Here is a 12,169-nt window from a genome sequence, read left to right on the forward strand (position 1 = left end):
TTCCAACGTATACTTTTTGTTTTCTTCTGTCAAATTTGTCATGTCACCCAAGGTCATATGCAAAGCCAGCTAATTGAAAACATTTGTGTTAAGTTGTGCAAAAAGTTGAGCACGCTTTAATTGAAAAAATAATCACTAATACAATTAGGCAAGAAGGGGACGAAGATAATCCTGAGGAGCTAGAAATATTTTGACTTCAACAAGAAGATATTAACAAGGTTTTACATACGTACCCAAAAGCTCCAAGGTGTGGTATCAACTCCAAAAAAAAACCTAAAAAAAAAAAAAGAAAAAAAAAAAAAGAAAAAAAAAAGAAAACCATCCCAAACAATAGTATAGAAATGTTTTAGTCCATCTAAAACTTGTTCTTTTTTTTTTTTTTTTTGAATTTTTTTTTTAAATTTTTTTTGTGGCCTTGTTTATTATTGTACTTATTAACAATTACTACTATGTCGAGGCGAGTTTCTTTACAATAGGACCAAGAAAATAATAACTTATTACAATGTGCTATTTATTCCTCAACCCAAACTAGGACCAAAACTGTTTACAGCTATAAATAAGTTATTCCTTTGTATAGAGAGGTCTTACTGTAGCATTCACAGCTCTTATAGCTTTTTATTGAATTATTGAATCTCAAAGAATACTTACATTATTGAAAGGAAATACAAAATGCGGAAGGAATTGAAATACAAATACATAAAAAGGACAATTATCCACTTAAATGTTTATAATCAACAATAAATTTCTTTTAATTCCTTCAATTCTTCTTAAGCAAATTTTTGAACCAATGTGCTGAGAGTTTTGGGTGTCTTTTTAGCCCGTCATTATAATCCACGTAGTTTAAACCAAATCGGACGGTGTATCCAGAATCCCATTCAAAGTCATCCAACAATGTCCATGGAAAGTATCCCTTCACTTTCGCACCATTTCTGCACACAAATACACAAATGTTCAAATGGATTAGGTCAATATAATGATTAAATACCAATAACTTAAGAAGGCTAGGCAGTATATAGCCTTAATTAATTTGTTAATAACTACTTACTTGATCGCCGCTTGAAGGTAACACAGGTGACGGTAGTGGTAGTCAATTCTATTGGTATCATGAAGAGCCTCGTCAATTGATAGTTCTGGATTATTCAACTCTGATACACCTACGTACATATTAATACACAAAAAATTAAATTTAGATTTTTCGTCTAAAAAAAAAAAAAAAAAAAAAAAAAAAAACGGGTAGTTTCATTTTACACCATTATAAATATGTGAAACTATTGCATTTAATCAAGGCTTAAAAGTATGTATGACATACCATTCTCAGTAATATAAATGAGTGGATCATTATATTTTTCCTTTGTGTAGAGCACAAGATCGTGAATTCCTTTTGGATATACATATAACCAATCTGAAGCAGTCTGCAACACCATTTCAAGATAATACGTAAATGTTGGGGTAAAAAACTAATCCTCCAAATGCAAATAGCTCAAAATGAAAAATTTGATGTATACCTGTGGACCAATAAGTACTCCATTATGCTCAGCTGCCACAATATTTACAAACATTAGAATACAATTGGTGTAAATATTAGAATATAATTAATGTAATTAAGAAGTCAAACTAGGTCAAGAAGAACAAAGAACTTAAGCTATTGAAAGTAAGTTTCCTTTCGCACTCACTTGTAAGATCAGCTTGAGGGTCTGTTACGAAGCTTGCCTGTAGTGAATTGTTCTTAGGTGTACTAATTGCGTATCTAGCAGTATAATAATTTATTCCAAGAAAATCAAACGATCCGTTTAGCAACTTGGATTGTTCTTTTGTGAATTTTGGCAATCTATTTCCAACAATTGATCGCATGGTGTGTGGATAGTCACCACTTGTTAACGGATCCAAAAACCTACAAAACATGAAATTTCCAAATATTAGCCTAATTATAGCATTATATATAAAGAGTAATGCTAGCTAGGTTGTATCAACGTTACAAGTCATAAGTAAACATGTAATTGAGTTTATATATAATTTATTAAGACACTTGCCATCCAAACATAAAATCCAAAGATCGTAAGGCAGCATCTTTATCTTGCTTTGACTCCGAAGCAGGCTCAAACCAGTATGTCACCAATGTTATTCCTATCAAGCCTTTCTGAGATGCCTGCCCAAAAATATGAATTTTGGTTGAATAAATAGGAGTTATGGAAAAAGATACAACCTTTAGATTATCTTACTACTGAGAGTATTCCCTCTTGTATTACAACTCAATAATAATGATTCATATAGAATTCTCAATTAGGAGCCAATATGCTGACCCAAAGAAAAAAAAAAAATAAATAAATAAAACGAAAGAAACTGTTATTGAACCTGATATCTATTCTTGTACAATTCTACAGCTGCTCCATGAGCAAGAAGAATGTGGTGTGTCACCAAGTATGGTTCAATGGCTGAATCTCCACCGGTGCAGTTTAGATTTTGCCAAGAAGAGCAGCGTCCCGGTGCTAGAGTCCCAACAGCATAACCCATGCTACTAAAAGTATATGGCTCATTTACCGTGAACCAATGCTTGACTCGATCACCAAATTCCTTATAACAAAGTTCTGCATAGTCTTTAAAATGATCGCTGTAGATACAAATTTATGTTACGTACATCAGTATGTATTTTATCAAATTATCAATGAGAAAATAAATGTTGTTCACTTACACAATACGAGGGCTTAAGAAACCACCATATTCATCTTCTAAAGCTTGGGGAACATCCCAATGAAAGAGTGTTACAAACGGCTTTAAACCTGTAGTACATGATCAGTAAAATCAAATTAAAAGTCTAATTGAATGATGTTCTAAAAATTCATGTAATAATTGTTTAAGGTAGGATGATTAACCATTGCGTAGGAGTTCATTGATGAGATTGTTGTAATAATCAATTCCTTTTCTGTTAACGCCACCACTTAATGTTCCATCTAATAAGAAAAAAAAGAACAAGAAAAAAAAAGGGTTAACCAGTAGATAACTCGATCACATTACTTTAGTTAAATGTATATAAAGAGAATAATTTTCTTGTAGGAAAAATAATTCTTATGCACAATATTGACATTGGTCCCAACCAAATATGAGGATGTGGAGCAACTTACTTGGTAATAATCTGGACCATGAAATAGATAATCTGTAAGCATCCAACTCCATATCCTTCATAATCCCCACATCTTCCTAAAATGACAAAAGTTTAAAATTAAATATTGAGGATCTCATTATATATTGTCCTTTTTATTTTATTTTTATAGAGGCTCCAATTTAATATGTTAACATGTGCCCTTCAAGTATAAAGGGTCAAGAGACAAAGTTATGAAGTTTTAGACCTTATAGCGGTGATATTGATCTATAGCGACGTCTCCGTTACTGCCATCAGCGATTTTTTCTGTAGTCATTCAAAAACATAATGGTGAAATCCATATCATGTGCAAAGTACTTTTATATGCGTGCGCACTGATGATGTATATACATATATTGTACATATCACATGACCACGTACTATTCGTCTCCCAACAAAGTGCATGGTTATTAGAGAGGTTGGAGTTTACTTGTCCTCATGAAGAAAAGAATGAGGTGCTATTTATACTCCTTTTGAAATGAAGTAGCTAAAGTTTTCATATTATCAATTGATTAAATCACAGACCTGGATGTTTGTGGGTGAAGGTATCCCATATGCTTGGGCCTCTTCCATCTTCTTTTACTGCACCTTCATACTGAAATATACACACATGCATATACGTAAGAGTACTACTACACACGCAAGGAAGATGTCAACATTATAATTCATGCATGGATGCTAACTGCATGTATAAAATACACCAAAAATATGGTAAATAATCCCAAAAGAAATATATAAATGTGTGTGTGTGTGTGTGTAAAATACATATATATACAGACCTGGTAAGCAGCGGAACCTGTGCCAAATATAAACCCTGGTTCAAAACTGCTGCGATTGAGAAATTCGCAATGAACAGGTGGATCTGTATTAGTTGCTTTGCTATTTGTCAATGCAAAGCCAATGAGTAGCAGCACACCAAAGAGCAAAGATCGTGAATATTTCATTGCCATAACTTGGGAGTTTTGATATCGATCGAGATAATTAAGTTATCTCCTCCTGGAATATTGCATGGGGTTTATATAGAGAAAGGGAGGAAGGGATATGGTGTCTACGTACTAGCTCATGAGAATAGTAAAGGGTTAAAAATTGTAAACAAAATTGACTTTGAAAGCCCTAGTTTAAAGACCAAGTCATGAGAATAGTAAAGGGTTAAAAATTGTAAACAAAATTGACTTTGAAAGCCCTAGTTTAAAGACCAAGTCATGGTCTGTAGTTTAAAAGAAAGCACGTTTCATGTACCCAAAAGTTGCGTACGCACGTAAAAGAATGGATAAACCTAGGAGGAATGCACATACTCTTCAAATTTTATATTGTGATACTTCATTTCCTTAATCTTTATTTGAAGATCATCTAAACAAAAATAATTATTTGAAGTTGAGATCGTTTAGTCATTTAAATATATGAACCCAATCGATAGTGTTGATACTAAGTAAAAGATTTATAATGAACTATTCATTTTATTGACATATTTGGATAACTACATAGCCTTCAATATGAACAGTTTTTTGCATATATGATATTCAAATTCAGAATAAAAAATCAATAACTTATACTATATATATGAAAATACATTATTTATAAAAACAAATTATTCCTTGAGTTGAAAAGTAAGATAATGTAGACAACTGTACGATCAATCTCATTTTAATTTGCAATGATCAATCCTTGAGTTACCCTTGAGTTTTACTGCAAAAGAAAATGTTAACTGCATTAGGAAACAAAGAGCCATTTATCTGCATGTTTATATGATGTATGTCCCAATGTTGAAGGCATAACTTTTGAAGTTGAATACGGAAGATTAGCAATAGAGATTTGTTCAAACAGTAGAAAATTACTTGAGCCAACAAAAAAACAGAAATTTATGACCACTATTCTTTACATAAGTAGTAAGCGATAAGGATGAAGAATTTAATCTTGATTTTTTCTTCTTGTTAGAGTTTTAGTATTGAATTGGTAAACCCAGTGGTTTTTTGAAATTGTCTTTCCACTCTAATTAAGAAGGCATCAAAATAGCTAGGTTCTCAAGTTGGCTATTCCTAAAGATTGTGAAAGGATTCCATTGGGGTGGTTTTTTCGAAGGTTTGGACACCCTTCAAAGTATAGTAGTTACACATTCTTCTTGCTGGTACAAGAATGAGAATAGTAAAGGGTTAAAATTTGTAAACAAAATTGGCTTTGAAAGTCCTAGTTTAAAGTCCAAGTCATGGTCTGTAATTTAAAAGAAAGCACGTTTCATGTACCCAACAGTTGTCTACGTACGTAAAAGAATGGATAATCCTTGCGTTCCACCTATGAGGAATGCACATATTCTACAAATTTTATATTGTGATCATTTAGTTTCTTAATTTTTATTTGAACATCATCTAAACAAAAAGAATTATTTGAATAAAAGATTTATAACGAACTATTCATTTTATTGATACATTTGGATGACTAAACAGTCTTCATTTGGAATAGTTTTTTGTATATATGATATTCAAATTAAGATTAAGAAATTAATAACTTATACTACAAAAATACATTATTTATAAAAAAATTATTCCTTGAGTTGAAAAGTAAGATAATGTACACAACAGTTCGATCGATCTCATCTTAATTTGAAATGATCAATCCTTGAATACTCTTGAGTTTTCCAGCGAAAGAAGATGTTTTATGGATTCGGAAACAAAGAGTCATTTATCTGCATGTTTATATTATGCCTGTCCAACTGTTGATGGGCAAAACTTTTGAAGTTGAATATGGGCGATTAACTACAGAGACTTATTCAAACAGTAGAAAATTATTTGACCCAACAAAAAAGTAGAAATTTATGACCAGAATTCTTTACGTAAGTACAGAATCGATAAGGATGAAGAATTAATTAATCTTGATCTTTTTCTTCTTGTTAGAGTTTTAATATTGAATCTGTAAACCCAATGGTTTTGTGAAATTGTATTTCCACGCTAATTAAGAAGGCATCGAAATAGCAAGGTTCTCAAATTGGCTATTTCGCTCCTAAAGATTGTGAAAGGATACCATTGGGGTGGCTTCTTCTTGGTAGTACAAGAAATTGATTAGTGTTTCAAGAGACTGGTTTCTATTAGCTTACATCTATTTATTTTGATTTAATATTTTTCATTTATATATATTTTTACAATTCAAAAACACAAAAGTTTGACCCCCTCTTTAATTTTTCTAATTTTTTTCTTTATTTGAATTTTTGGGACTTATATTGAATTCTAGTGTCTCACAACCTGATAGAATTGGGAGGGAGGGTCATTTCATTTTTGGATATAGAACAAATAGGTTCAGGATATGAGAGAATTAAGGATACCCACCAGAAAGACTAATCCAAACCATAATGATGTGCCGGAAAATAGAACATTTTTGTTACCCGACCAACCCTCAAGAGAAGCAAATGCAGCATGTATGCTAATTAGTAAGATTAAAGAAGTAGCAATTAATGCAAAAACAGCCAATAGGGAAGCAATATTCATGTTCGTAATCCTCCAATCTACCAACAAAAGAATTATACCAATTGATCCCTTTATCAACCAAAAAATTGTACACCTTATATACTGCTTTTGGGCAACCCTCTCAACAACTAAGAGATCCATTCGAGGAACAAAGGGACTAGTTGAAGTATGGATCCTCCCAATATTGGGAGGATTCGTACTTCAATTGAGATGATAACAAATCATTTCACCTTTTTAGTTGTAACATTAGGCAGTTCTCGAAAAAAGATAGCGAAACATATTATTCCTAGAGTTGAGACTAAAAGGAATGTATAAACCAATGCTTCCATAGATTCGATCGTGGTTTACAATTATAGCTTCCATACCTGTTTGTTTGGGATCGTCTCCCGGATAAATAAAGAACAAGAGTCAAAGAAAAGGCAGTGATTCAAATCAAGATTTATATGGTACCCCATCTAAAAATCACAAAAAGAAAATAAAAATGAAAAGTAACAAGTAACGATGCATATTGTATCAGACTACTTGTCTTCTTGTAGTTGGATCTCCAAGTTTTTGGAATGCTCCAAATTCTAGTTGAGCATCTAAATCTGGATCAATATGATAGGAGCATATTTAGGCAACTTAGTTGGCTTGTTCTTGTGCATTTACGTTGTTATGTCTTAGTTCTTTAAGTCTTTTAAGTTATTTTCGTATGTTTTCAGGTTCTAAGGGCTAAAGGAGCAAATAATTTGGGCCTTTTGGAGCACTATTGGGCTAAGGATGAATAGCTTATGCTTGGAGCCAAAGTGTTGGATGAAATTGAAGGCCTTGTATGCACTTTAGGACATAAAACAAAGGGCCTAGCCCATTCTCTTCCCAAAAACCATCCTAACCCATGCATAACCTACCAATTTCAGCCACATGCACACAAAACCCATTCTATGCCGTGGCCTCCCTTGCAATTTCAGCCATCACACTTCATCATTGCAGCCACCATTCACCCTAGTTGTCACTCACATGCTTTCCCATTCTATAATTCACTCACATGCACTCTTAATCATTCATCCATTTTCTCACATGCACACAAACACAACCTTGCCGTGCATCCCCTTGCATTTCCAGCATTCCCATTTGCATATTCAGCTTTCCACCAACCATTCCCATTTGTCATTCCACATGCATTCCCTTCTTTAATCATTCCTAGTTGCCATTCACATGCTCTCCCATCCATTCTCTCCCTATAAAACCATGCAATGCATTCATACAAACCATGCATTCCCATTTGCATTTTCAGCATTCCCATTTCCATTTTCAGCATTCCCATTTGCATTTCCAGCATTCCCATTTGCATTCCCATTTGCATTTTTTAAAACTGTGTTAAACAGGTGGAATATATTAAAATCTATTAGCATCCTTATGTTCAACAAAGAATAAAAAATAGATGTTTGTAATATATAGCAAAAGTTTTAAAACTCTTTAATTCTTCTAAGTAAATTTGACAAATACGTACAATCCAACCTTCGACCAGTTCAAGCGTATACTTTTTCTTTTCTTCTATCAAATTTGTCATGTCACCCAAGGTCATATGCAAAGCCAGCTAACTGAAAACATTTGTGTTAAGTTGTGCAAAAAGTTGAGCACGCCTTAATTGAAAAAATAATCACTAATACAATTAGGCAAGAAGGGGACGAAGATAATCCTGAGGAGCTAGAAATATTTTGACTTCAACAAGAAGATATTAACAAGGTTTTACATACGTACCCAAAAGCTCCAAGGTGTGGTATCAACTCCAAAAAAAAAAAAAAACAAAAAAAAAAAAAAAAAAAAAAAAAAAAAAAAAAAACATCCCAAACAATAGTATAGAAATGTTTTAGTCCATCTAAAACCTTTTCTTATTTTTTTTTATTTTTTAATTTTTTTGTGGCCTTGTTTATTATTGTGCTTATTAACAATTACTACTATGTCGAGGCGAGTTTCTTTACAATAGGACCAAGAAAAATAATAACTTATTACAATGTGCTATTTATTTCTCAACCCAAACTAGGACCAAAACTGTTTACGGCTATAAATAAGTTATTCCTTTGTATAGAGAGGTCTTACTGTAGCATTCACAACTCTTATAGCTTTTTATTGAATTATTGAATCTCAAAGAATACTTACATTATTGAAAAGAAATACAAATGCGGAAGGAATTGAAATACAAATACATAAAAAGGACAATTATCCACTTAAATGTTTATAATCAACAATAAATTTCTTTTAATTCCTTCAATTCTTCTTAAGCAAATTTTTGAACCAATGTGCTGAGAGTTTTGGGTGTCTTTTTAGCCCGTCATTATAATCCACGTAGTTTAAACCAAATCGGATGGTGTATCCAGAATCCCATTCAAAGTCATCCAACAATGTCCATGGAAAGTATCCCTTCACTTTCGCACCATTTCTGCACACAAATACATAAATGTTCAAATGGATTAGGTCAATATAATGATTAAATAACAATAACTTAAGAAGGCTAGGCAGTATATAGCCTTAATTAATTTGTTAATAACTACTTACTTGATCGCCGCTTGAAGGTAACACAGGTGACGGTAGTGGTAGTCAATTCTATTGGTATCATGAAGAGCCTCGTCAATTGATAGTTCTGGATTATTCAACTCTGATACACCTACGTACATATTAATGCACAAAAAATTAAATTTAGTTTTTTCCTCTAAAAAAAAAAAAAAGGGGTAGTTTCATTTTACACCATTATAAATATGTGAAACTTTTGCATTTAATCAAGGCTTAAAAGTATGTATGACATACCATTCTCAGTAATATAAATGAGTGGATCATTATATTTTTCCTTTGTGTAGAGCACAAGATCGTGAATTCCTTTTGGATATACATATAACCAATCTGAAGCAGTCTGCAACACCATTTCAAGATAATACGTTACTGTTGGGGTAAAAAACTAATCCTCCAAATGCAAATAGCACAAAATGAAAAATTTGATGTATACCTGTGGACCAATAAGTACTCCATTAAGCTCAGCTGCCACAATATTTACAAACATTAGAATACAATTGGTGTAAATATTAGAATATAATTAATGTAATTAAGAAGTCAAACTAGGTCAAGAAGAACAAAGAACTTAAGCTATTGAAAGTAAGTTTCCTTTCGCACTCACTTGTAAGATCAGCTTGAGGGTCTGTTACAAAGCTTGCTTGTAGTGAATTGTTCTTCGATGTACTAGTTGCGTATCTAGCAGTATAATAATTTATTCCAAGAAAATCAAACGATCCGTTTAGCAACTTGGATTGTTCTTTTGTGAATTTTGGCAATCTTTTTCCAACAATTGATCGCATGGTGTGTGGATAGTCACCACTTGTTAACGGATCCAAAAACCTACAAAACATGAAAATTCCAAATATTAGCCTAATTATAGCATTATATATAAAGAGTAATGCTAGCTAGGTTGTATCAATGTTACAAGTCATAAGTAAACGTGTAATTGAGTTTATATATAATTTATTAAGACACTTGCCATCCAAACATAAAATCCAAAGATCGTAAGGCAGCATCTTTATCTTGCTTTGACTCCGAAGCAGGCTCAAACCAGTATGTCACCAATGTTATTCCTATCAAGCCTTTCTGAGATGCCTGCCCAAAAATATGAATTTTGGTTGAATAAATAGGAATTATAGAAAAAGATACAACCTTTAGATTATCTTACTACTGAGAGTATTCCCTCTTGTATTACAACTCAATAATAATGATTCATATAGAATTCTCAATTAGGAGCCAATATGCTGACCCAAAAAAAGAAGAAGATAAAAAATAAAAAAAAAGAAACTATTATTGAACCTGATATCTATTCTTGTACAATTCTACAGCTGCTCCATGAGCAAGAAGAATGTGGTGTGTCACCAAGTATGGTTCAATGGCTGAATCTCCACCGGTGCAGTTTAGATTTTGCCAAGAAGAGCAACGTCCCGGTGCTAGAGTCCCAACAGCATAACCCATGCTACTAAAAGTATATGGCTCATTTACCGTGAACCAGTGCTTGACTCGATCACCAAATTCCTTATAACAAAGTTCTGCATAGTCTTTAAAATGATCGCTGTAGATACAAATTTATGTTACGTATATCAGTATGTATTTTATCAAATTATCAATGAGAAAATAAATTTTGTTCACTTACACAATACGAGGGCTTAAGAAACCACCATATTCATCTTCTAAAGCTTGGGGAACATCCCAATGAAAGAGTGTTACAAACGGCTTTAAACCTGTAGTACATGATCAGTAAAATCAAATTAAAAGTCTAATTGAATGATGTTCTAAAAATTCATGTAATAATTGTTTAAGGTAGGATGATTAACCATTGCGTAGGAGTTCATTGATGAGATTGTTGTAATAATCAATTCCTTTTCTGTTAACGCCACCACTTAATGTTCCATCTAATTAGGAAAAAAAAAAAAAAAAAGAGGGTTAACCAGTAGATAACTCGATCACATTACTTTAGTTAAAAGTATATAAAGAGAATAATTTTCTTGTAGGAAAAATAATTCTTATGCACAATATTGACATTGGTCCCAACCAAATATGAGGATGTGGAGCAACTTACTTGGTAATAATCTGGACCATGAAATAGATAATCTGTAAGCATCCAACTCCATATCCTTCATAATCCCCACATCTTCCTAAAATGACAAAAGTTTAAAATTAAATATTGAGGATCTCATTATATATTGTCCTTTTTATTTTATTTTTATAGAGGCTCCAATTTAATATGTTAACATGTGCCCTTCAAGTATAAAGGGTCAAGAGACAAAGTTATGAGGTTTTAGACCTTATAGCGGTGATATTGATCTATAGCGACGTCTCCGTTACTGCCATCAGCGATTTTTTCTGTAGTCATTCAAAAACATAATGGTGAAATCCATATCATGTGCAAAGTACTTTATATGCGTGCGCACTGATGATGTATATACATATATTGTACATATCACATGACCACGTACTATTCGTCTCCCAACAAAGTGCATGGTTATTAGAGAGGTTGGAGTTTACTTGTCCTCACGAAGAAAAGAATGAGGTGCTATTTATACTCCTTTTGAAATGAAGTAGCTAAAGTTTTCATATTATCAATTGATTAAATCACAGACCTGGATGTTTGTGGGTGAAGGTATCCCATATGCTTGGGCCTCTTCCATCTTCTTTTACTGCACCTTCATACTGAAATATACACACATGCATATACGTAAGAGTACTACTACACACGCAAGGAAGATGTCAACATTATAATTCATGCATGGATGCTAACTGCATGTATAAAATACACCAAAAATATGGTAAATAATCCCAAAAGAAATATATAAATGTGTGTGTGTGTGTGTGTAAAATACATATATATACAGACCTGGTAAGCAGCGGAACCTGTGCCAAATATAAACCCTGGTTCAAAACTGCTGCGATTGAGAAATTCGCAATGAACAGGTGGATCTGTATTAGTTGCTTTGCTATTTGTCAATGCAAAGCCAATGAGTAGCAGCACACCAAAGAGCAAAGATCGTGAATATTTCATTGCCATAACTTGGGAGTTTTGATATCGATC

The 12,169-nt window shown here is 32.7% G+C and overlaps 2 protein-coding genes across 2 annotated transcripts; both read right to left on the reverse strand.

The window, feature by feature from the left end:
* Positions 1–526: 526 nt before the first annotated feature.
* Positions 527–4,107, reverse strand: LOC137726012 (beta-glucosidase 12-like). Its single transcript, XM_068464862.1, has 13 exons — positions 3,916–4,107; positions 3,662–3,731; positions 3,345–3,403; positions 3,120–3,195; positions 2,871–2,948; positions 2,690–2,777; positions 2,353–2,608; positions 2,031–2,146; positions 1,674–1,891; positions 1,506–1,537; positions 1,310–1,412; positions 1,046–1,154; positions 527–929 (listed from the first exon to the last, which is right to left on the reverse strand). The coding sequence occupies exons 1-13, from the start codon at positions 4,084–4,086 to the stop codon at positions 758–760; spliced, it is 1,548 nt and encodes a 515-aa protein (XP_068320963.1). The 5' UTR covers positions 4,087–4,107; the 3' UTR covers positions 527–757.
* Positions 4,108–8,677: 4,570 nt separating this feature from the next.
* Positions 8,678–12,169, reverse strand: LOC137726104 (beta-glucosidase 12-like). The gene is made up of 13 exons (XM_068464975.1): positions 11,975–12,169; positions 11,721–11,790; positions 11,405–11,463; positions 11,180–11,255; positions 10,935–11,012; positions 10,754–10,841; positions 10,417–10,672; positions 10,097–10,212; positions 9,740–9,957; positions 9,572–9,603; positions 9,376–9,478; positions 9,127–9,235; positions 8,678–9,010 (listed from the first exon to the last, which is right to left on the reverse strand). The coding sequence occupies exons 1-13, from the start codon at positions 12,143–12,145 to the stop codon at positions 8,839–8,841; spliced, it is 1,548 nt and encodes a 515-aa protein (XP_068321076.1). The 5' UTR covers positions 12,146–12,169; the 3' UTR covers positions 8,678–8,838.

Source organism: Pyrus communis, chromosome 2 (assembly GCF_963583255.1).
Source record: "Pyrus communis chromosome 2, drPyrComm1.1, whole genome shotgun sequence".
Taxonomy (NCBI): domain Eukaryota; kingdom Viridiplantae; phylum Streptophyta; class Magnoliopsida; order Rosales; family Rosaceae; genus Pyrus; species Pyrus communis.

Bases quoted from the DNA above. Each gene is read 5' to 3' on its own strand.
- LOC137726012 (XM_068464862.1), bottom strand. From the start codon at position 4,086: ATGGCAATGAAATATTCACGATCTTTGCTCTTTGGTGTGCTGCTACTC. The intron at 3,732-3,915 runs GTCTGTATATAT...TGTATATTTCAG, and splicing joins CAGGTTCCGCTGCTTACCAG to TATGAAGGTGCAGTAAAAGA. The intron at 1,155-1,309 runs GTATGTCATACA...ATATGTACGTAG, and splicing joins CATTTATATTACTGAGAATG to GTGTATCAGAGTTGAATAAT.
- LOC137726104 (XM_068464975.1), bottom strand. From the start codon at position 12,145: ATGGCAATGAAATATTCACGATCTTTGCTCTTTGGTGTGCTGCTACTC. The intron at 11,013-11,179 runs GTAAGTTGCTCC...TTTCCTAATTAG, and splicing joins ATGGTCCAGATTATTACCAA to ATGGAACATTAAGTGGTGGC. The intron at 10,213-10,416 runs GTTCAATAATAG...ATTTTTGGGCAG, and splicing joins TGTACAAGAATAGATATCAG to GCATCTCAGAAAGGCTTGAT.